Source organism: Xenopus laevis, chromosome 8L, assembly GCF_017654675.1.
Source record: "Xenopus laevis strain J_2021 chromosome 8L, Xenopus_laevis_v10.1, whole genome shotgun sequence".
In the NCBI taxonomy this organism is placed as follows: Eukaryota; Metazoa; Chordata; class Amphibia; order Anura; family Pipidae; genus Xenopus; species Xenopus laevis.
In genome coordinates this window covers 115,471,029-115,496,897 of record NC_054385.1, presented here as the reverse complement: position 1 = coordinate 115,496,897, position 25,869 = coordinate 115,471,029, and the positions used below count along the sequence as shown (strand labels likewise).

Here is a 25,869-nt window from a genome sequence, read left to right as displayed (position 1 = left end):
TTTACTGCAGTTTTATTTGTTATGAACTAATAACAATGTTTTTATTATCCATGCTCTTGTGATGATTGGAGATTGCCCATAAAACAGTAAAACTACTTACCATTTATTAACCTGTACTACTGGGTTTTTTATGATTTACACTTTATTTCACCAGGTAGTCTGGCATAATTCTTTACAATTTCTCTTGTATGTTCATGCTTTTTTTTTGTTAATAAAAGATGTGTTTTAATCATTTATAATGTCTCCTGTGGTTAGTACTATTCTACGAATTCTCCATTGATTTGGCCTTTTTCCAAAAAAGATTTTCAAGTCAAGACATAGAATAGCTAAAAGTATCTATAAATAAACACAATAAAAATATATATAAGGAGCTTTTATGTAAGAGTTTCACACTGCTTGCTGAACGGACCAACTGTAATATTACTGGGAGTGTAACCTTCTTGCAAGACATCATTTTTTACACACAATGCTGTGCTCTTTTACTAAGATTGTCACCTTCATTGTGGCTGTTGTGCTTCTGACGCTGTTATTGTTTGTAGAGGTAATTTCTGCTCGAAAAGGAAAATCTATGATCAAAGCACAGCCCTGTGAGATAAAGAGAAAATTTCATGAATCTCACACACGTTATTCTCTTGATGGAGACATCATTATAGGTGGAATCTTAAACATATTCTTGCTGAACACACATTATATACTTGGAGTTAGCAACTATCCTTACAACATACTTCCAGACTTCCCAGGTTGCTTTTTGTAAGTGTTAAACACTATTCATTCTTTACGATTATTAGGTGTGTAGTGGTGTAATAAAAGATTGTTACACATTTAAGTAATTAGCTAAATGAGTTGGTAGAGATTTAGAAAGAGGGCTTTCTACCTGCATTGTTGCATAACCCAATCTACTCACTATTTGCAATGCCTTTTATCCTACTTGCTTTGACTTGTCATCTGTTTGGATAAATAATTTGACAAATTACACAATAAATTGGACCAGTACATGCAAAATTTTCGAGGGAAACATTAATGCTATTAATTCCTATTACAGGTATGGGACCTGTTATCCAGAATACTATTGTATCACTACAGATAAAAAGGGAACCATTTTAAACAATTGTAATCTCTTATCTAGCTACCTCCTCACATGCTCACATTCAAGACTTTGCAAGGGCTGCACCCTCCTCTGGAATTCTCTCCCACAGTCTGTCCAACTTTCTCCCAACCTTTCTGCTTTCAAAAGATCTCTTAAAACTCACTTATTTAGTGAAGACTACCCTCACTCTGTTTAGCTACCAAATGCAATACCTTATGCTATATCTCTCACTTGCATATTTTTTATTTTTCCCACTCCCACCACTTGTGTCTCATTCCCTTCCCCTTTAGATTGTAAGCTCTTTTGAACAGGGCCTTCCTCACCTTCTGTACCGGTACTGGTTGTTTTTTATGTAACTCTGTATGTTCTATGTATGGAATTCATGTGATCTCTTTGTATAAACACCTTCAATTTACAGCGCTGCGCAATATGTCGGTGCTCTAAAAATACTAATAATAATTTTATTAAAATGGAGGCTATGAAAGATGGCCTTCCCATAAGTCAGAACTTTCTGGATAATGTTTTTCCAGGTAAATGGATCCTACACCTGTACTAAGATATACTTTAGAGTTCATTAAATTGGATCTTGACTTGAGATAAGAAATTAAAACCCATTTTCAAGTTCGTCAATATGTATTAATATGGTGTACTGACTTTTAAATAAACACTTTAGTTTGTACTCCTTTTGTCCTTGTTCACAGTCTCTAGCCAGTCACTGGCAGTGCTGCTTGGAAGTAATCATTTATGAATAGCTTGCCAGACAGTATGAAAACTGTGGTGTATCTATAGTATATAGTAAGTCATAAAGATGTTTCGCTGGTCACCTGACTGGCTTCTCCATTCAGAAAGACATGACTTATACAAAGAGTTTTCTCGAGTTAAATACCCTGGAATCTTGCTCCAGTCAGTATAATCTGTTTAGTATAACCAGCAAGAGAAAGCCAGTTGGATGACTAGCAAAACGTCTTAAAAATAAAATAAAATACAGCAGGTCAAGTTGACTTGACTTAATGTAGATATACCATGACCTGGATGAATGAGAACCTTCATAGACAAAACTGCAGTGTGGTTATGTGGCATAATAAAGGTGGCACTTTCAGTGAGAAATAAACAGTGGAAGCTTTCATACATCTACGATTCTGCACAAAGTTTAAGTGGGGAAACTGAACATAGTTTTTTTTTAAATGTTTAACTAGATCCTCTTTAAAGGAATGTATTTAATTCTATTTCATTCTAGGCAGAAGGTTCTGACTGATAGTAATGCAGGAAATAATGCCTGAGCACTGGTTCTGATTAGTGATGGGCGAATTTATTTGCCAGGCGCAAATTCACGGCAAATTTGTGTGATTCGCCGCCAGCGAATAAATTCGCGAAACGCCCGCGAAAATTCGCGGAAAAAACGGACGCCGGCGTCAAAAATGGGTGCCGGCGTCTAAAAAAAGGGTGCCGGCGTCAAAAACGAGACGCTGGCGCCGTTTCGCAAATTTTTCGCCATTTCGTGAAAACGCCCATCACTAGTTCTGATAGTATATACTGTAATTTTCCTTTTATTAATTTCATACATTTAGGGGCAGATTTACATAGGGTCGAATGTAAATCCTTCGACTTCGAATATCGAAGTGGAAGGATTTACCACAAATATTTAGATCGAACGATTAAATCCTTCGAATCGTTCCATTCAAAGGATTTTAATCCATTGATTGAACGATTTTTCCACGACCTAAAAATTGTTACAAAGCCTATGGGGACCTTCCCCATAGGCTAACATGGCACCTCGGTAGGTTTTAGGTGGCGAACTAAGGGGTCAAAGTTTTTTTAAAGAGACAGTACTTCGACTATCGAATGGTCGAATATTCGAACAATTTTTAGTTCGAATCGTTTGATTCGAAGTTGTAGTCGAAGGTCGAAGTAGCCAAAAAAATCATTCGAAATTCGAAGTTTTTTTTATTCTATTCCTTCACTCGATCTAAGTAAATGGGCCCCTTAAACTGTAAACCCATACCTCAGAGGAGTAAATGGGTTTATATCTAGGTGGGCTTTTCTGCCTATAACAACTACCCCTGGCCTTTGGCCTGGTCCTCCGCTACTGCTGTGCCGCCAAGTTTTACCACACAAGCAGTGCTTGAATTGGGTCGGGGTGCCATTCCACCACTTGTTTTTGTCATGTGGGATGCAAGGTTTGAACATAACTGAGCTTTTCTTGTGTGTCGCTCCAACTTTTTTTTGCAGCTCTCCATGTGCTCTTTCTCTCTTGTATATACAGGTATGGGATCCATTATCTGAAAACCCGTTATCCAGAAAGCTCTGAATTGTGGAAAGGCCATCTGTCATAGACTTCATTATAATCAAAAATCCAATTTTTTTTAAATGATTTCCTTTTTCTCTGTAATAATAAACAGTACCTTGTACTTGATCCCGACTAATACATAATGGGGCAAATTTACTTACCTTCTAAGTTGCGCCAGCGTTGGCTTTGCCGCACTTCGCCAGGCATAGATTCGCCAGGGCTGCGCAAATTCACAAAGATCCAAAGTTGCGCACAAGTTACCGATCATTTGCGAAGTTGCGCTAGCGATGATACTATCACCGGTTCGGAGCTACGCTAGCGATTGGAAATTAGCATACGGCATGCAGTTAAAGTACAATGGCTGTATATGCAGCAGAAAACACATTACACTACACAAGGCCAGGGAACCTTAATAAATGTATTCTAATGCCCTACACATGTGCCCACTGTATAGTTTAGGTGCCATATGTTATCAAATGTAGGGAAGGGAAGGAGGGTACCCTAAAAAAAAAGAATGGACGAGGAATCGGAGACCAGTGAGCAACATGAGAATCAGGATTCAGAGCACCTATCAATAAGATGACGTGGCCGAGAACAGGCAGTGAATTTTATATGCTTATCTGGAAACTAATGGAGCATTAATCTTGGAATGTAGCTACAATAGAGTAGTGGTAATGTACACTGCATAGCAAACAGCAGGTCACTGGTTTGAATCCAAGCAGCATACCCTTCATTGAAGTGGTGATATGAATTGAACTGAACTTATGAAATATTTTACTCTATACAGACCTTCAATTGATTATATGCGACATACACTGGCCTTTATCTATGCTATTGAGGAGATCAATTCTAATGAAAAGATTTTACCCAACATAAGCCTGGGCTATGTAATGTATGATGCCTGTTCTAATGAGGTTATTGCTCTAGACCGAATATTCAGGATTATGTCAGAAATAAATGAAGCAATACCAAATTACAATTGTGACAAAATACACAAGCCTGTAGCTGTTATTGGGCACTCATTATCTTCTACAACCTACACAATTGCTCAGATAACCCAACTGTATGGATACTCACAGGTATAATTCCTCTATGCTGTATGCCACCCATTCATGTATATCTTCTTTATCAAAGACAATAGATATGACAATCAACCAAAGGAGCAAAAAGTCACATTTGCCAGGAATAAGCGTAAGAACAGGGCTAGACAAGAGACTTTCAAGTGGTGTTAGTCTCTTCAAATGTAGAACGTTATCTGATAACTGTAGTTGTGAATATATATAAAGGGTAAGTTATAAAAAAAAAGCAAGAAAACGTAACTTAGAGCTTATTCAGCAAAGACTTTTTCATCTGGTCTGCACCACTTAAGAAATAATCCAGCTTGAGGTGCAGATTTCAGCATCAAGGGGCACAGGACAGTTCAAGTGTCAATATGCCAACATGTCTCCTGCCCTCATGAATATAGCACCATATTCATCAGTGGAAATTCAGCAATAGCAGAAGGCAGGGTGGAAGGTGGGGTGTATAAACCCCAGGTCCTGCACCTCCAGACGAATGCACACCAACATAATTATACAGAGGTAAATCTGCACTCGCAAAATACTTCAGGTGGCTTGGGTCTTCACTATATACAGCTTATGTATTGGGTCACCACCTCTTGAGAATGGAAACACCCTTTTATTTCCTTGAATCTTAAGGTATGCAGTTTCACCATTATTACATTGTAAAAAGTGTCTAGATACGGCACTCAGTTATAAATAAATTGTTAAAACAACATTTTTTGTTTTATGGTCCCTTCAACTGAGCTGAACAGTTAGAGAAATGACTGAAACAAGACATCAACCTCTGCAGTAGGGATGGGCGAATCTGAGCCGGCGAATTGTCGCAGACGTCCATTAAAGTCTATGGGCGTCAAAATTCTTTTTTTTTTTTTTTGATGCCGCCGCCATACTAGTCTATGGGCGTCATTTCCACGGTGAAACAAGGCGAAAAAATTTCCCCATCCCTACTCTGCAGCAGAACAAAGCTGAACTCAGAGCAGGTTTGTCTTTGCACCACTTACTTTAAGCATAAGTATTTATTTACAGACAAAAACATGGCCATGCCATGGGTTCACCTGTGTCTCCCATTAAATGAATGTGATGTCTTAATTCAGGTCTAGCAGTCAGACAAGCACAGGAACTTTTTGTACATTTATTAGAACATGGCAGGTAAGACACTCCATAATTTTCTCTCAGGAATGCCCTTAACCAAAATGTCAACAAAAGCAAGTTACTACAGTCTGGGTAGGGAATTCAACTTTAAAATTATTCTCCAGGTCACAGGGCCACTACTCGAGCTACACCCCTCTCTGGTGTAACACTAAGCTACCACACTTTGAAGCAATCCTAAAACCACAACTCTGGGCCTCCTTCAAGATAAAATATGTTGAGGACATTATCCAAAAGACTGACATAGAGAAATCTAACTTGCTCATATGCACATACACACTCCTCAACTTGAACTTGATGTTATTCTGCAACCTCCAACTTCACTACATTTCACTTTTTTCATCCTGTCCCTTTTAAAGAATATACACAAATGTGCCTATTGATGATGGAGAACCCTGGAGCTACCACCAAACCTCTCATTGCAGTAGCTCCAGAGTTCCCTCAATGGCTTGCATCAATAGGCACACCAAACTTCAACAAAAGATTCACTCTCTAATTTGCTTTAACACCATGCACCGGAAATGACCCAATCCCAACCTGCATCTGTTTCCCTACCACACTTGCGATTGTGCTCATTTTGATGTAACAGCCACAATCGTAGAATGCACTCACAGTAGTTGTTATAAATAATGCTGTATTGTGGGTAAAAAAATGGCAATTTGCTTACAAAATTGCAGTATGCACACAGCACTTGGGTTCATAAATTAAAGTTTTTGTGAAAATATTAAGTACAAAAACCTACTTCATATTTTATAGGCATATCATATTGGTATATTACACTTACAGTATATAAGCAACACATTTAAATCTTTTATAATTTGAGTTTAATTAGAATTTTTAAGATATATCAGTTGAAAAAAAATCTCAACTTCAGATAAAAACAATTGACAGATAAACCCGGCAGACTTCTAAAGAGGTCACTGGCAGGTTGAGATTTCCCTCTTCATTGCCCCTAGGATGTATGGACCAAGCACCCGCCCTCCAACCTTCACGTGCACCCTGCCCCAGGGAGTTCCTCATCCCCAGTGTCCCTTAAAATGAGCCTGGAAGCCATTCTGCCCCTCAAGTCCAGGCCTGGTCTTTTGGAATGGTATTTTCAAAAGTCAAGGGATTTTTGCATTTTTTACAAAAAAAAAATATTTTAGTAAAATGATTTTACAGATCCAAAATGAATGGAGACAACACAATCGAGTTTTATTATTTGAGATTTTTTTAAAAAATATGCCGGTGGTTCAAGATTTTTCAAGAATCAAAAAACCTGAATTCAAAAATTAGTAAAGCTGTCTCCACATATTCTCTTTTTTATAATTTTTCTGTTGTGTGCTAGGTAAACTTGAATATAACATATTACAGTCAATCTAATGATATTTTAAAAATAATTACAAATTTGTGAATAATTTCTATGCCAACAAATCACAATATTTCTGAGAAAGGGATATATAGGGGCATATTTATCAAATGTTGAAGTTCGAAGTTAAAAAAACGTCAAACTTCGAATTCAAAAAGACCAACCGAATGGAGGTCAAAGTTTTTTGGGGTCGAAGTGGGCCAAATTTGGCCTACTTCGAATCGTACGACCGCACTTCGGATCGTACGATCATACTTCGATCATACTTCTGTTCAAAGTTTTTTTAACTCCGACCTTCGATCTCCCAAACTCCCCCAATTGCCTCCATACAGGTTCTAGGAGTTCCCCCTAGGCTAAAACAGCACTTCGGCAGATTCTAGGTGGCGAATGGTCGAAGTTTTAAAGAGACAGAAAAAAAATTCGACCTTTGAATTTCGAAGTTTTTTTCAACTACAAATCGAAGTTGGACTATTCGATGATCAAAGTACCGTATATACCTGAGTATAAGCCGAGTTTTTCAGCATCCAAAATGTGCTGAAAAAGTCTACCTCGGCTTATACTCGGGTCAGCGGTACCCGACCCGTGTAGCTGAGATTGCAGTCACTTTTAATCATTCCTATACCAACAGTACACTTGGGGAGAGACTGCAATATCCCACAATGCCCTCTGTTGGTTATATGAAAGAATAACAGTGCGCCTTCTGTTGGTTATATGAAAGAATAACAGTGACTGCAATATCACACAGTGCCATCTGTTGGTTATATGAAAGAATAACAGTGACTGCAATATCACACAGCACCCTCTGTTGGTTATATGAAAGAATAACAGTGACTGCAATATCACACAGCGCCATCTGTTGGTTATATGGAAGAATAACAGTGACTGCAATATCACACAGTGCCCTCTGTTGGTTATATGAAAGATTAACAGTGACTGCAATATCACACAGCGCCCTCTGTTGGTTATATGAAAGAATAACAGTGACTGCAATATCACACAGCGCCCTCTGTTGGTTATATGAAAGATTAACAGTGATGGCAATATCAAACAGCACCCTCTGCACATGGTAGTGGGACAGTGGGACAATGCACACAGTAATCCGTTTGGCAATTCTCTGTCACCATCAACTTTGCAAAGAAGTCCGGTTGATCGCTGGGGGGGTCGCTTTGGCAGAATGTGCGCTGCTGGGAGACAGGGCTGTAGTTGTGTCTAGGCTTATACTAGAGTCAATAAGTTTTCCCAGTTTTCGTAGGTAAAATTAGGTACCTCGGCTTATACTCGGGTCGGCTTATACTCGAGTATATACGGTACCCAAAAAATACTTCAAAATTCGAAGTTTTTAACTTCGAACCTTCACTTCAACCTTTGATAAATCTGCCCCTTAGTGTTGTATATTTAATTTATTGTTTAACATTTACTGATGCATCCAGGGTATCCATGTTACATTTGTTTGAAAAATTGAGAAAGACAGTTGGATGATTGGTGAAACGTCTTCAAGACAAAACACAGCAAGTCCAGTTGATTTGACTTATTTCTACAGATATACCATGACCTGGATGAATGAGAATCTCCACAAACAATTTGTTTGAAAATATATAAAAAGTGGAGTTATAGAACCTATTCCTGTTCAACAGAATTTAATTTATTTTGTGATCATGATGATTTATGATGATTAATAATAATAATGATAATGATCTATTTACCTTGCAATGCCTCTTACATACTCTAATTTAAATATTATTGTAGATAAAATATTTGTTTTTCATTTCAGCTGAGTTATGGAGCCATGGACCCTGTGTTCAATGACCATTCCCAATTCCCATTAGTATTTCGAACTGTTCCTAATGAATATTTACAGTTTGAAGTTATTGTACAACTGCTGATCCACTTTAAATGGACGTGGGTGGGGATCATATCATCAGATGATATCAGCAACCATAAAGCTAGTTTGGAACTGATAAAAAAGTTGAAGAATCACAGAATTTGTGTTGAGAATCATATTGTGATTGCAGTTTCACCGCATGTTTATATCAATCCTATTGTAAAATTAATTCAGCAATTAACTGCTAAAGTTATTATTTTATATTGCACCTTGCTTCATATAATGAGTCTGACTAGATTTCTAAACAGAAGTGTATTACAGATAACTGGTAAAGTCTTTGTAGCGTCAGTAACTTTTAATGTTAATGATGATAATTCTTTTATGCAATCCGATATAACACTCAATGGCTCATTGTTTATATCAGTTCACAAAGGGGAAATCCCTGGTTTTATGAACTATTTGTCTCATAGAGTCTGGGAAACTATGCCAGACAAAAACTTTGTTGGAAATTTTAAGATGCTTCTTAAATATTTCCCAAGTCTGTGTAATGATAGCCAATCTACCTGTTTATTCTTTAAATACTGGGGAAATACTTATTACACAACGTCTGTTATTTACAACACAGTCCATATATTAGCACAAGCTTTACATCAGATGTATTTAGATAAAGTGCTATTTGAAAATGGATCAAAAGATTTAGCAGAGGAATCAAAATACAAGGTGAGTATTTACCATGTAAGATGAATACAGTTATCTGATTTGGTAGTCACTACTATTGTAGTAATAGATGTTAGAAAATTGACAACAAGCATACTAATTGTTTCATACATTAGTTCATATTTAATAAAACTCTGGGAAACTGCAAAAGTATTTGACATTCATCTCAGTGTGTGCCTGTTTGCAGTGTATGTAATAAAAACACAATGCAGTCTTAACCTTAAAAATCAATATTTGTCTTATGAGTGTAGCCCATCCTTGGATATGCTATAAAACTGTAATTTTAATGTGTGAATTATGTGTTTTCTGCTTGCTATGTGCCTATGCTATGTGGACTAGTGATGGGCGAATTTCTCCCGTTTCACTTCGCCGAAAAGTTTGAAATATTTTTGATGCCGGCGTCCAAATATTTTAGACGCCGGTGACAATTCTGACGCCCATTAAAGTCAATTTTCGCTGGAAAATTTTGTGGCAATTTCGCTAATTTATTCGCTGGCGGCAAAACGTATACATTTTATGCAAATTCGCGCCTGGTGAATAAATTCTCCCATCACTACCAAATGCTGAAAACAACTCCCAGCAACTCCCATCCTCTGTTTTACCTTTAATTATTCTCACTATTGAGTTTATCATGCCCAGAGTTGAGGAACAACTCCCCGATTAGATATTTGTCACCAAACCATGTTAGCAAAAGTATCAGAATCACTAATGTATCTTGCAACAAACAAACTTCTTTAATAACTTCCAGGTAGCTTAACATCTGGTAAAAGTCAGTAGTAATTCACTTGAATAATATAGGCAGCATTCCAAAACACATCCCCCCAGAAATAAAAGAGTGAATCACTCATCAATAGTTGCATAATTAACTTGGGTTCAACCCATTCAAATGAAAACCAGTGCACATACACAGTGTGTATATATATATATGCTCAGGACCTGGGGTTTTCTGGATAATGGATCTTTCCATAATTTGGGTCTTCATGCCTTAAGTCTACTAGAAATTCATTTAAACATTAAATAAACCCATTAGGCTGGTTTTGCTTCCAATACGGATTAATTATATCTTAGTTGCAAGCTACTGTTTTATTATTACAGAGAAAAAGAAAATGATTTTTAAAAATTTGGATTTTTTTGGATAAAATGGAGTCTATGGGAGACAGCCATTCCGTAATTCAGAGCTTTCTGGATATGGGGTTTCCGGATAAGGGATCCTATACCTGTATACACTCACACTGTCCCCCATAGGCCTGCAAACTATATATACACTAATATCTATATTAATTGTAGATTTTAGTATCACTATAACTTTGGATAATATGCTTGTCCAATAAACCAGCCATGCCCCATTTAAAGACATTAACAGAATCAGCCATCACAACCTCACTATCCTCACTTTGAAGAAACACCTATGTTGCTTCAAATTACAGTTCTTTTCCTCTAGTCTAAAGGGGTGGCCTTTGGTGCAGTCCATTTTATAGAAAGATCTCCTGCTATGTGTCTATAATGTCCTTTAATGTACAAGTTAAAAAACAAATGTGCAAGAACAGACCCCTGTGGTATGTCACTGGTCCAATTAGATTCCATTTACCACCACACACAATCTATCCTTCAGCCAGTTCTCCATCCAAGTACAAATACTATGTTCCAGGCCAATGTAACTTAATTTAACCATTAACATTCTGTGTGGTACTGTATAAAAAGATTTAGCAAATCCAAATATTACATCCACTGCCACCCCAGTCAAGGTTCCTACTCACCTTTTCATAAAAGGTAATTCAATTAGTCTGACAAAATCTGTTACACTAAAACCATGTTAGTTATTTATTAAAGTCTGAATGGCCAAAACTCGAAAAATGTTAGTTTATTTTTACTATAAAATTTTAATTTTTATTGAAAAAAACCCTCAAATTTGTTGTGATCTATTATACTCTGAGGATGAAAACGTCTGAATCAGAAAATCCGGCATCTCAATGGGACCATTCCCAAAGATATCATGATCTGCACTGGGTTTCGTGTTTTTGGGGCAAAAATCTAAGTTTTCAGCCAGAAAAATTGTACAAATGAGTTTTCATACAATTTTTTTTTTTGTATTAAGTTTTTTCCCGCACACAAATTTTTCGGGAAAATGTATTGATAAATAAGGGCAAATAAGCTGTTTATATTTGGTCAGAGTATACTTCAGAAAAAAATTATATAAATTCAGATTTTGATAAATAACCCCCATAGTATTATGATTTGGACTCATGTCCTCATCGGAGAAAAAGGCTGCTCGGCTACCTTCCCAAACCTACCTTTAACTCCTGGAGCAACTATAAACAGGAACTCAATAGCACTAGAAAAACATTAAAAAGGCCACCACAAATTCCCATTGACTATTATACAAAGCATTTTTATTCCAATTTTATTAATGATTCCCCACGTTCCTGCTTTTCAAATAACAGAACAAAACAACAAAATGTAAAAACTGGTTATAAAGATACCAAGACTGATACCTGTTTAAATGGAAATACTGTATGACAAAAACATCCTCAAGTATTTTCCTAAAAAACATATTAACAATAGTTTTGCTTCGAGGAGGGGGGGTTAAAAATATACCTTTCTGTGTTATATTCATGTATATTTTACAGTATGACACCGCTAGTATTCATTTTTCATAGCGTAATGGTTGTAATGATGTTGTCAATTACCAAACTGACATTAAATGGTATTTTTCTTCTAATCTATTTGTTTACATACAGAAAATTGGCCTGCTTATTTGATTATTCTTTGTTATGAAACATTCCAGCAAGATTAACTCATTTTTGATTTTACAATAAACTTACTCTAACATCAGGGCAAAATTGTAGGTAAATTCTTAATTCATCTCTACAGTAAGTACAGTATGTTTTCTATCCTAGAAATTCATGAAACTAAAATTACCAATATGACACTGAAATGCTTTTTAGGGGCAGATTTATAAAGGGTCAAATGTCGAAGTAAAAAAATACCTCGAAATTCGACCATCAAATTAAAATACTTCGACTTCGAATATCAAAGTCGAAGGATTTTTTAACGAATTTTGCAATTGAATGATTGAAGTAAAATCGTTCAATCGAACGATAAAATCGTTCGAATCATACGATTTGAACGATTTTAGCGTACGATAGAACGATTTTACTTAGATGTGTAAAGACTCAGAAAATAATTGTAGAAGGTCCCCATAGGCTAACATAGCACTTCGGCAGGTTTAATTTGGCGAAGTATTGAAGTCAAAGTTTTTTTAAAGAGACAATACTTAGATCAAATATTCTAACTATTTTTACTTTGAATCGAAGTCGAAGTAAATTTAAAAAGTCGTAGTATCCTATTCGATGGTCAAAGTATCCAAAAAATTACTTTGAATTTAGATTTTTTTTTTTTACTTCAAAAATTCCCTCGAATTCACTTAAACCCTTGATAAATCTGCCCCCAAATGTCTGCTTTTGGCAAATGTTTGACTGTAGATGGTGCATAAATGGAATGTCTTAAAACTACTGCTTGAGATATTCATATATTTATGAACTGGATCCTCCGAACCTCACAACTTTTTAATTTTCTGTAGCTGAACCATTACCTGAAAAATGTTCATTTGAAAACTTTGTCTGACGAAATATTCTTTAATGAGCAAGGATCTGTTGCTGGGAAATTTGATATTCTCAACTTAGTTAGTAAAACAAAAAATCAAATTAGAAAAATTCCTGTTGGCAGTTTTGTGCCATCTGCCTCTCCAAAGCTATTCATCAATGAAAGTGCTATTGTATGGAATCCATATTTTAAGAAGGTAAAACTTTGCATGTTATTCCTTCCCTATTTATATAAACATAGTTCAAACTCATCTGTGAACACAAAAAGTAAAAACAATAAGATTTGTTTCTGTTTTATTTACACTCTTAAATTCGCAAGAGAAACTCTTTTCCCTCACACAGATATAAAACAATGACTGTGATAACATGAATTCTGTCTATGCCTTGTTGCAGTAAAGGGCCATTACTGATTCCATAACATTTAACTCATTGCATTTATGCACAAATATTATACATTAAAATCCCCCATTTTACATTTTCTGAGGACCAGTAAAAAATACAGTTTCTGTTTTTTCAGGGCATGAGAATGAAATTGTGTAAATTCAGTAAAAATGTAAAAGAGTACTCAGGAGTTAGTTTTACTTTAAATTACAGTATTTACTGTGTTGATGATAACTGTTAATTGCAGTATTAGGGGCATATTTATCAAGGGTCGACTTTCGAATTAAAAAAAACTTCGAAATTCAAATTCAAAAAGGCCAACCGAAATTTAGTTGAAGTTTTTTTTTGATCGAATAGGTCCATATTCGGCTGAATTCAATCATATGAATCAAAGGAATAGCACATTCGATCAAAAAAAAACTTAGATTTTTCCAAGTCCACCAATTGACTCCAAATAGGTTCTAGGAGGTCCCCTATAAGATAAAACAGCAATTCGACATGTTTTAGATGCCGAATGGTCAAAGTCGAATTTTTAAAGAGACAGTACAGTACCTGATAAATTTCGATATTCGAATTTTCTAATTTTTTTCAACTTCTTATCGAATTTGGACTATTCCCTAGTCGAAGTACACAAAAAATAGCTAGAATTTTTTTTCATTCGAAAATTCACCTCGACCTTTCATAAATCTGCCCCTTAATGTTTAACTATGTTTGTTCAAGACCTCTCTGACAATCACATGCACAACTTACAGCAATCAGTGGTTTGTGCATTACTATTTGAGGTGCAGACAAATTGAATTTGGCTATTTATAGACAGAACCGTGGCAAAATAGACATCTGGTTAGTGTTATGAATCTTTTAATTTCACTTATAATAACACCATGACAAATTTTGGTGTGAAATCAGGGACAACATGATATAAAATCAAGGAAGAGCACCCCATGAAATGCATTTTTGTTGTTGGAACTTCAAAAAAACAGTGCCAAATGTAGGAAAACTTAAAATCAGGTGTATTAAAAATTGAGGTTTCGCTGTATACAAAAAGATAAAAAGGTCAACCCAAAATGGTTGTGGTGACTGAAAAGATCAATTAATAGCAAATTTAGGGGGGTATTTACTAAAATCCAAATGTATCCCATGTTTTTATTAAAATAAAGTTGACTTAACTTCCATCCACTAATTTAACAAATTTATTAAAAACCGGTGTGGGAAAAGTCTCCACAACATTGTGAGACAATTCAAATCGTACAACTTTTTTGAATTTGACACTCAAACCGTAGGTTTTTTTTTCGAGTTGTTGCTTGACGTCCCGATTTATTCAGATTATCATGTGAAAGCCAATGCAGATCACGATGTCAAGAAACATCTTGTAACAATTGTAAAAGGGACATCTGCCATTGACTTCTATATGACCTTGACAGGTTTTAGCTGGACTATTTTCAGATTTGATTTTTTAGCAGCTTTGGGTTTTAATAAATCTCTAAAAATTTGAGTTTTCCCCCTAAAAAACACAACCTGAAAAAAATTGAAGCTTCATAAATAGGGCCCTTAGAGTCTGTGGAACACTTCATTAATACAAATAGAATAGCACACAGTTCACTTAGAGAGGAGAGTTATTTAAATAGGGAAATGTGGTGGGATAAGTTAGCTTTCCCTTTACTTGAACCAATAATGGTAATTTCAACTGCAGCATACAGTAGGTATGAGGCAAATCAAATTTGAATCAGTTTTCATCATCAACATCATACCTTGCTTTTGCTTTTAGCTCCAATTAAAACTGAGTATGCTTTTGTATGATGTTTTTTGAGATAATCTTTGATATACTTTTATCTTGTTTATTGAAAATATATTTCCTAGGTAAAATTATAGAACCATACTGTAGGGCCCTATAGGGATACAGGCCCTATAGAGTTAATCTTTTCACCATTTCCTTGGGTTATTGGGTAGAATCCCTGTTACAGAATAACCTTTACAGTGATAGGCACTGCTCTGACTCACTCCTATATAGTGTGTGCAGGGAGTGGCCTCTTCCTCTTTTGCCTCTGGATGTGATTCCAGCTGGATGTGCTCAGGGGGACTGAGTGCAATAGGCCCAGAAGAAGTCATGTGTCCAAGTCGGGGACCAGGTAACCCCGTGAATGAGGAACAGATATACTAGGGCAGACTTGTCATAGTCTCTCTAGGAGAGAAAGACAGAGAGGATAGAGAGAAAGAGCAGCTGAAGCTCCAACAAGGATTTGCAGTAAGGGAGTAGCTTCCCAGAGGCTCTGTGTGTTGCCTCCAGTCAGGGACCTCAGTGAAGAGGGACTGTAGGGTAGAAGCTGCTTTCCTGACAACTTCCTGTACTGCATTTGCCTGTGTACTCTCTGTGTGAACTCTCAATATGCTGGTTTCCTTAACTCCTGCGTGAGTACTGAAACCTGTGGTCACTTGCCTCGTGCATAGTAAATAAACTGTTCCTGATTGTTAAGAACCTCCTGGAGCCCAAGTTGTTTTTGTGTGCACAGTAGCCTGGGGGGGGATGTAGTTGCACTAAACCATAGAGGGAACACTTCCACTTAGCGAAGGCCCTGCCCTGGATGTAAGTGGCGTGTAACCCATGTTCTAGTGTTCTAGCTGGTGAATTAACCCCGAGTGGCCCAAATAGGTGTTACAATACCTTTATATTTTATTATGTTTATGTAGACTCCAATCTCTCTGTGTAATGATATTTGTCCCACTGGCTACCGAAAATCTTTGGAGAAGGGAAAATTCCCTTGTTGCTATGACTGCATTCGTTGTTCTGAGGGTGAGATAGCCAGCTCCCCAGGTAAGATTTTGCTCAATGATATTACACACCTCCGAATATATTTTTTGTTATCACTCTCAAAGATATTTTGCCATTGTATTGGATAATATAGTATGTAAGCTTACATGCCCTATAAAGACACGTCTCTTTGGTAAGATTAGATATTTCCTAAAATAATTTTGATGTATAATTATGAAATGTTATATCTATATGTATGCAGTTTAGAGGAGTAGTTCACCTAACAGTTAAAGCAATTTTTATATTACACTGCCAACATATGGGGCCTGATTTCTAAAAATTCAAATTTTTTTGATTATTTTATTTAAAAAATCTGAGCAAACTAGAATCCCCGATTTGACCTTATTCATTATTAAAAAAACATGATTTAATCTGATCTTGGGTAAAACTCAGAAAAAAACGAAACATGCAATTTTTTCAGATTTTGTCCCTGAATCTATTTTTTCGTGGAAAAGTCCCATTTTGTTTGAATTTTTGCCCAAAAAGTTATAAAAAGTCTGATTTTCATGCTAATTCCAACGCAGACCTAAACAGAATAGGGGGCTCTACCATTGACTTATATACAACCTCAGTAGGTCTGAGATGCTGGATTTCTGGATTCATACTTTTTCCATCCTCAGGGTATAATAAATATCTAAACATTTGAGGGGTTTTTTCCACTAAAAATTTGGATTTTATAGTCAAAACATTCCAATTTTTTGAGTTGTTGGCATCCAGACTTTAAAAAATAACCCCCATGGTCTTTATTTGACTATTTGAAAATCCTGAACTGTACAGCAGTCTGGTTACATTTCATTTTCACCTGAGAAGTGAAACAGATAATGTTCTTTCTATGGTGGGAAAAGATCACTATTCTACAATTATGCATGAAAATCGCTGTAGAACCATACTAGGTATCAAAAAACAAAACAAAAACACAACATTATAGAGTTTAGATTTACAATTCAGTTGTGTTATTGTGTAGTGCTGTGATATTAATGTACACTATTTATTCAAAGATGCAGACAATTGTCTTCAGTGTCCAGAAGATCACTGGTCAAATCCAAATAGGGATTTTTGTCTCAGAAAAGCTGTGGACTTCCTCTCCTATGGAAACTGCTTGGGAATAGTATTGGCAACTGCTGCCCTCCTTTTCTCTGTATGTACTGGTGCAGTCTTGTGGATCTTTATAAAGAACAGAAGTTGCCAAATTGCGAAAGCCAATAATCGGAATCTCAGCTACATTCTTCTTGTTTCTCTCTTCTTGTCCTTCTGCTGCTCTTTCTTGTTTATTGGGCGTCCTGTGCCCATAACCTGCATCCTGAGACAACCAACATTTTTGTTCTTATATACTGTTGCTATTTCTTCTCTACTTGGAAAAACATTGACTGTTGTTATTGCATTTAATGCTACAAAACCTGGGACCAGGTTAAGGAAATTAGTGGGATCTAGTTTTTCTGTTTCTCTTGTACTATTTTGTTCATTAGGTAAAATTCTGATTTGCAGCACTTGGATAATATGGGCTACACCATTTGTTGCACTTGATACCAAGACAACACAACAGACGATGACTCTCTGGTGTAATGAAGGTTCTTTTGCTGCTTTCTGTGTATCAGTTGCTTATATTGCTGTATTAGCACTTATTAGTTTTATTGTTGCCTTTATGGCGCGGAAATTACCAGATAGATATAATGAGGCTCAGCATATCACCTTCAGCATGTTGGTGTTTTTTAGTGTGTGGGTCTCCTTCATCCCAACATATCTGAGCACCAAAGGCAAATACATGGTGGCTGTGGAGATATTTGCCATCCTTGCCTCTACTGCTGGAATGTTGTCCTGTGTATTTGCTCCTAAATGCTATATTATACTCTTTAAACATAATCTAAACACCCGAGGGGGATTCTAAAATATTTCAACAAATCCATCATTATATGTGGAATATCAAAAAGACAGAATCTGTAGATCAGTAGAAAAACATGTAAAATATTAATAAAGTAAAACCCCATTGTATAATTAAGAAATGTTTTAGAATTTGAAAAATAAGTCTCTAGCTTCTTTATTTTTACATCTACCCTTTAGACACTCTTAAATGAAATTACTGTCTTGTTCTGGCAGTTGAAAAAAAATATGATTTCACCAACCATATCAGTGGCAATTTTGTCATATCTCTCCCAAAGCAGGTACATGATGAGGTACCTCACCTCCTCTGGCCACATCATTCCAGGTTCTACTAAGACCATGGCTTCAAAGTTTTGGAATGCTACAAGTGGAAGGGCAGGGCTTTTATATTGGTGACGCCCATTTTTGACATGCGTACAACACGCGCGCCACGTGATGCAAACACGCACGTGCACACATATTTTGACGCAAAGGCGCCGAATTTCTATGCAGAAGCCATGTTAGGCCTCAACCAAAAGAAATTAGAAAACAATGCGGCATGTATTCGAAGAAACATTTTTAGAAGCCATGTTAGGCCTCAACCAGAAGAAATTAGCCAACTTAGTTGCAAAATTAGAAGAAACATATTTAGAAGCCATGTTATGCCTCAACTACAAAAGAAAATTGCCGACAATACAGCAGTAGTATCTAAGATAGCAGAAGAAGCTTTGATAGGCCCCTACAAGAAATAAAATTGCTGACAATGCAGCACAGCAGCAGTAATACTAGGGCTAGTAGCAGGCTGCAGCAGCAGCAAGGGCAGCAGGTGCAGACAGATGGGGAATGGTCAATACTACTGAGGAGGAGAGTATGGGCAGCAATGGAGAGAGGAGGCTAGATCTGTGAAGAAGAGGAGGCTAGTCTCTGCTGTCTGCAATGGGCACTGTATGCAATGGGCACTTGGCACCCGCTTATCCATGCCTCATTCATTTTGATAATTGTCAGCATATCCACGCTGCCAGTGGATAGCCGTGTCCGCTTCTCAGTGAAGCCACACTCTGACAGGACACTGGCAGGGGGCAAGCCAGCACCTCCAGAGCATACTGTGCCAGTTCTGGCCACTGGTCGAGCCTCAATACCCAATAATGCATGGGGTCATCATCAGTGCGAATGACATCCTGCTTGCTGACTGACCCCATGTAGTCAGCCACCATATGCTCCACCTGCTGCTGGTGGTGGCTTTGGGTGCTGACTGGGCCTGCTGCTGGCTGTTGAGGCTCGAAAAAGCTCTTCCACACACCCATGAGATCTCCGCCTTTGCTGCTGCTTCTGCTAGGCCCCCGTCTCTGCTGGGTGTGTGGAGTAGTGGAGGCCTGAGAAGTGTCAGACTGGGGGATGGCCTCCACTAGTTTTGAGAACAGAGCCCTCCTAAATTGACCCACCCTCCTCTCTCTCTGGGTACTAGGAACTCCCCCACCTTTCCCTTGTAAGTGGCCACCCAATAATCATACCGGTCTTTGATGGAACAGACCCTGGGATCGCTTCGGAGGCCAGTCTGCATATGGGCAGCCATGTAAAAGAGGTGCCCCGACCAACCTCTTCTTGACTGCCCTCCAGATGCAGCAGGTCATCTGGCTCAACCTGCCCCTGCTCTTTACCTTCCCTGCCGTGGACAATAGCTAGGGTGGTTGGGTGGGGTGTGCCCTGCTCCCCATGCTGCGCAGGTACCCAGTCCTCCTCTCCCTCATCCCCCTCATCGGGCACATTTCCTCCTCATCCTGCTTCCCAGCCCCCTCTGCCTGCCTACGGGGCCTACTCTCCTCCTCCTCCTCAGGCACTTCACCCTCCTCAAGCAGCCCATCCAACGTGCGCTTGAAGAGGAACACCAGGGGTATCACGTCACTAAGACATGCATTGTCCCTGCTAACAAAGTGTGTGGCCTGCTCAAAGGGGGCAAGTACTCGGCAGAGCCGCCTCATTTGCTGCCACTGCTCTGCACTGAAGTACCCTAAATCTGCCCCCTGGCACTGTGCTCCAGCAGGTAATTGCTGACCCCCCAGTGCTGCTCTACGAGGCGCTCCACCATGTGCAGGGTGGAATTCCAGCGTGTCGGCAGGTCACAGATGAGCTGGTGGGGTGGCAGATTATGCTGCCGCTGCATCTGTGCCAAAGACGCGCTGTCGGTGGGGGACCTGCGAAAATGGGCGCATACCCTACGTACCTTCTCCAGCATGTCACCCAACCCTTGGTAGCTCTTGAGGAAGCACAAGAGCACGTGGGTCAGATTGCCTAGGTGGATGGTGGCCAGTAGGTTGCGACCGTTGTCGCAAACAACATTACCTGCTTTGAGCTGGCGGGGAGTGAACCACCGCTGCACCTGAGTCTGGAAGGCAGCCATGAGCTCAGGTGCAGCATGACACCTCTCGCCCAGGGACGGAGTTGCAGCACAGCCTGACATCACCTGTGTTGCACTGAAGCGTAGCTGTGGGGACACTTCAGGGGTGGCTCATCCATAGTGGAGGAGGAGGAGGAGGAAGAAGTGGGCATGTGGGGTTTGCCCTGTACCCCACGGGGAGGCACCTGTAGCCTGAGGGGAGCGCCCCTGCTTGCACCCTCCCCAGCACTCATCAGGGTGACCCAGTGTGCAGTGTAGGTTATGTACCTCCCCTTCCCGTGCCTGGTGGTCCACGTGTCAGTGGTGCAGTGCACCCTGCAGCCGACAGCATGATCCAGCGACAGGGACACATTCTCCACCACCTGCTGGTGGAGGGCAGGGACGGCCTTCCTGGCAAAATAATGGCGGCTGGGGATCCGCCAGTTAGGGGCAGCGCAAGCCATCAGCTGTCGGAAGGGGGCTGCTTTGAGTAGCTGATACGGCAGCAGCTGCACTGCCAGAAGTTTTGCCAGACAGCCATTAAGCCTATGCACTTGGGGGTGGCTGGGGGAGAGAGGCGTCTTGCGGGTGAGGAACTGGGGGAGGGAAACCTAACGGGACAGGGGCCGCATTGAGGAGGAGGAGGCTGCAGAAGAGGCTGAGCTACACAGTGGCTGCCTCCGACTGTGAGCCCCAGAATCCTCTTCCCTTGCTGCAGGGTCTGGGGAGCTAGCACCTCTTCCCTGAGGAATGGGAGGAGGTGGACAGGAAGCACCACTGCCCCCCGGTTTGGTGCTGCTCCCACGTCATCCTGTGATGACGTTTCATATGGGAACTTAAAGCTGACGTTCCCATATGTGACCCTGCCTGCCCCCTTCAAACCTTCTGCCGGCAGAGCTGGCACAATGCTACCGTCTGGTCCTCTGCCTGGCAAGTGAAAAATGCCCACACTGCTGAAGTGCGGGCCACTGCCTTGCCTGCTGTGGAGGGTTGGGGATGGTCCCCACCCGTACGCCCATAGGCTTTGGACCGAGGTTCAGTGCTGCCTGTTGCCTGCCCCCCTAGCAGTGGTTGGTGGAGCAGGCTCTTCATCATCATCGACAACACACAGTTCCCCCCCTGAACTGCTGCTGTTATCCTCCTGAGCTGGCTCCCAGGGTCTGTCCCTGTCATCGTCCTCCCCCAGACCAGACCCTGCCTCATACATCAATACCCACATCCAGCATGCTGGTGTCTGACCCCACACCAGCAACCTGCTGCCCTGCCCAATATCCCCTACTGATGTGGGCTGTGACATGAATGCCCCCCTCCTCCTCATCAGACATGAATGCCCCCCCCCATTCCTGCCTGATCATCAAAAAGATACTGGGTGTCTGGGCGAAAGTCCACCTCAGGATCAAATAAGAGGGATGGGGTGTCATCCCCCACTGAACTAGCAGGTGATGCCACCTCCTGACGCTCACTGGTGCCCGCTGCAGATCAGGTAGCCTGGGTCAGCCAGTCTACCACCACATCTGCCTGCTGCGAGCGTATGGGTCGCGAAGCAGTAACCCAGAGCCACCTGCTGCTGTGGCACTTGCTGCTGCTGCTGTTGCGGCTGCTGCTGTTGTTGTTGCTGCTGCTGCTGTGATGGCAGCTTGTGCTGCACTACAGTGCCCAGACTGGGCATGGCACGTGGGCTGGGCTGTTGTGGGGTTGGATGCCCACGGCCAGCACCACGGCCTCTTCCTCGGCCGTCCCTCCATATCCCACCCTTCTTCCCACCACCACCACCACCACCCCTCTCCCACGGCCCTTCATAGTGGGCACAACTAAACTAAAAAAATAAATCAATAAGGGGGGGTTTGGATATTTGGGGGAAGGAAAGGAGAAAAAAATAAAACCCTCAACTAAATCCCCTCAGCAGAAGTGTGTACCCACAAGGAGTACACACACAAGCACAGACAAAGACAAAGATAGTTAGCCCTAAAAAGGGCAATTGGGTGGTGAGCAGGCAAGCAGAAGAGGAAAAACAGTAAACTGAAATCCACAACCTCCACTTGCACTGACTCAGAAAAAAAAAGCTCTCTACACAAACTCCACTAGCTAAATCACACACAAATCTCTCACTATCCTGCTCTCTCTAACCTCTACCAAAAATGCCACGAGTAATGGCCGCCTCTGCAGCTCCTTATATAGACAGTGGGATGGCCTTTTTTACAGACCTTTTTGAATCTTCCCTATAGTGTGAATGGTTTGTGTAACTTTCCATTTAGTGTTTATTGTCTAAAGAATTTGTGTTGCTTTTTTCACTTTGACATAAATAGAAGAGCAATTTGTTTAAATCATAACTATTATCTACTAATTCAGCTTTACCCCAAAAAAGATTTTGTGTTAAAACATAGAATAGCTATAAGCAACTATTAATAAAAATACTGAATATATATAAAGAGCTTTTAGGTTATAGCTTCACTCTAGTTGCTGAAAGGGCCGGGAATGAAATCTCTCCGGAGTCCTCCTGCAATACAGCATATAAAACAAAGGATGCTTTGCTCTCGCACTAAGAATGTCGCCTCCATTTTGGTGCTTATGCTTCTGACACTGCCGTTATGTCTAGAGGTTGTTTCTGCTTCTTCAGGAAAATCTATGCTCAAAGCACAGAACTGTGAGATAAAGAGAAATTTTAATGCATTTCACACACGTTATTCTCTTGATGGAGACATCATTATAGGTGGAATCATGAACGTTTTCTTGTTGAACACGATTTATTTTATCGCAGACATCAGTCACAGTCATTTTTACCGCATACCACCATACTTCCCAGGTTGCTTTCAGTAAGTGTTAAACACCATTCATTTTTTTTCTTATTATAAAAAGGTGTGTGGTGGCTGTTTTGTAATACTGGGTTGTGACACATTTAAGTGAGAAACAAAGTGAGTTGGTACAGATTTAATTAGTTTAAAAATGCCATGCTACAAACACTATTTTATTTCTATTGACTGGTTACATTGCCCTTCATACTAGTTGCTTTGACTTTCATCTCGTTGGCTAAATAACTCGTATCTAAAGATAAAGTAACACTTTCTAGTTCATTAATGGGGATGTTAATTTCCAGGTTCAAAAAAGAGGTTTATTTACTAAAATTCGTATTTTTTTGATTATTTATTTATATATATTTGACCTTATTTATTATTTAAAATGCATGATATATTTGGATCAGGGAAAACTTCATAAAATCAAGTGTATACCTGAATTGTGCAAATTTTTGGGAGGTTTTACGAGATTCGCATGAATTTTTCAGATTTTTGCCCAGATTTTTTTTTGTTTGATTTTTTTAGGCTAATTCCAGCGCAGACCACAGAAAATTCCAAATAGGTTAGGGACCTCTCCCATTAACTTATACACAACCTTGGCAGGTCTGAGATGGAGGTTTTTCAGATTCTTACTTTTTGCAGCATCAGATTTTAATAAATCCCCAAAAAATTTGAGTTTTGCGCCAAAAAGCCTGACTGAGCAGTAGCAAAAAAAATCCCTTATTGTTCTTATAGTGAAGCTTAACTTTTAATAAACTGAAAGTATTAAAAAATTACAAGCGAATGACCACTAAAGCCAATAAAATATCTGAATACCTATGGTCCAAGATAACTAGAATTCACAAGGTGTAATTCCAGTTTATTATTCAGTGCAACACTTTGTTTCAGTACAGTGTATTTTATATTATTACCCAAATATAAAAAGCATGAACTGCATGAATATAAAAACTGCTGAATGATGGGCTTAAAAAAATACAAAAACCTCTATAACCACAAAACAAAGCTTTACAGACAATTATTAGTGATCAATAATTAGAAAACCTCTTAAAAAAAGTCTTAATATCTTAAGAAAGGTCTAATAAGATCTCCTTTAAAGGGCTATGAAGTCAAATAAAATAAAAACAGATTTCTAGGTTCCCTGCTCATAAATAATCATATTACACATATATTAAACAAATGTATTGATTCTTAAACCTAACTATGCTTTAATAAGTAGATATTTGTAGAAATCTGTCTTCATGGATCAAACAGATTGAATACAATTGTTATATCATCTTTTTCATTTCATCTCATATTATTTTCATCAGCTTACACGACGGCTTCAGATGTGATAATCAGTTGTAAAATATGTTTGGTATGGATGGTGACACATTATAGTTTATTGATATATTTTCCTTCATGCAGACCATCAATTGATTATATGCGACATACACTGGCCTTTATCTATGCTATTGAGGAAATCAACTCCAATGACAAGATTTTACCCAACATAAGTCTGGGCTATATAATGTATGATGCCTGCTCTAATGAGGTTATTGCTCTAGACCGAATATTCAGGATTCTGTCAGAAATAAATGAAGCAATACCAAATTACAGTTGTCAGAAATCACACAAGCCTGTAGCTATTATTGGCCACTCATTGTCTTCTACAACCAACATTATTGCTCAGATAACTCAGCTGTATGGATACTCACAGGTATAATATTATTTAATTGCCACCAACTATCTCCATATATCACATCAGCCATTGATGTATGTGTTATTTATCAAAAACCATATATAAAGAAGGTCACATATGCTGAAATTACATGTCAATACAAGCACCTAGCATTTATATACCTTTCTCCTAATCAGAGCTACTGTAGATATCATAGGACCAAGCTGTGCAACCTAGTTGCTTATGTGGCACTAATATTAAAATGATTGCTAATTGTCAGCATTCATCAGCTTGTATCTTCTAGTGTGGAGCATGAAACATGGTAGCCATGTCCACCGGTACTTTTCCAAAATATTTGCAGATAGACAGCAGCACATCTCCAATATGTAAGTCCAAAGATGGGCAAACTGTTCATATAAATTGATGTTCACTGTATGAGTTATTATTATCCTGTATGTGCAACAATATTTTCTATTCTGAAGCAGAAATTCTGTTTTATCTGTAAGTATTTTCTCGGTCTTTTCTTATCTCGAAATGCAAACTATTCTAATCTGTCCATTCAACAACTAAATAGGATTTATAGGATATATAGAAGTCCTCATTCAGTAAAGTCCTTAGCTAGTAATGAATCTGCAAAGGATACCCAAGCTATGTGTATACATTCTAGCTACCTAGATGCAACATAGGAATGTGAATTGTTACTTCTGTCATCAACAGTTTGCTTCACTCTAATACAATTGCCGGGATCCATAGGGTTAAGTTCCCCTATGGTCCAAACATCCCACATGGTTGGAAATTACCTGCTGTGGCCAGCTAAGTGTTGGACCTAAATTGGATTTGGGAGGGGGAGTGAGTAATTTTCCCCTGTGCAGCGTGCCCTGGTAGTTCCAGATTTGGCCATAAGGTATCACTGTGTCATTTCTATAAAA

General features: G+C 39.0%; 1 protein-coding gene across 1 annotated transcript; it reads left to right on the top strand.

Annotated features, from left to right (window-relative positions):
- Positions 1-466: 466 nt before the first annotated feature.
- Positions 467-24,985, top strand: LOC108699033 (vomeronasal type-2 receptor 26). Its single transcript, XM_018230891.2, has 7 exons — positions 467-750; positions 4,162-4,453; positions 8,704-9,474; positions 16,140-16,263; positions 17,259-18,014; positions 23,109-23,304; positions 24,688-24,985. Exons 1-7 carry the CDS (start codon positions 467-469, stop codon positions 24,983-24,985), a joined length of 2,721 nt encoding a protein of 906 aa, XP_018086380.2.
- The last annotated feature ends 884 nt before the right edge of the window (positions 24,986-25,869 follow it).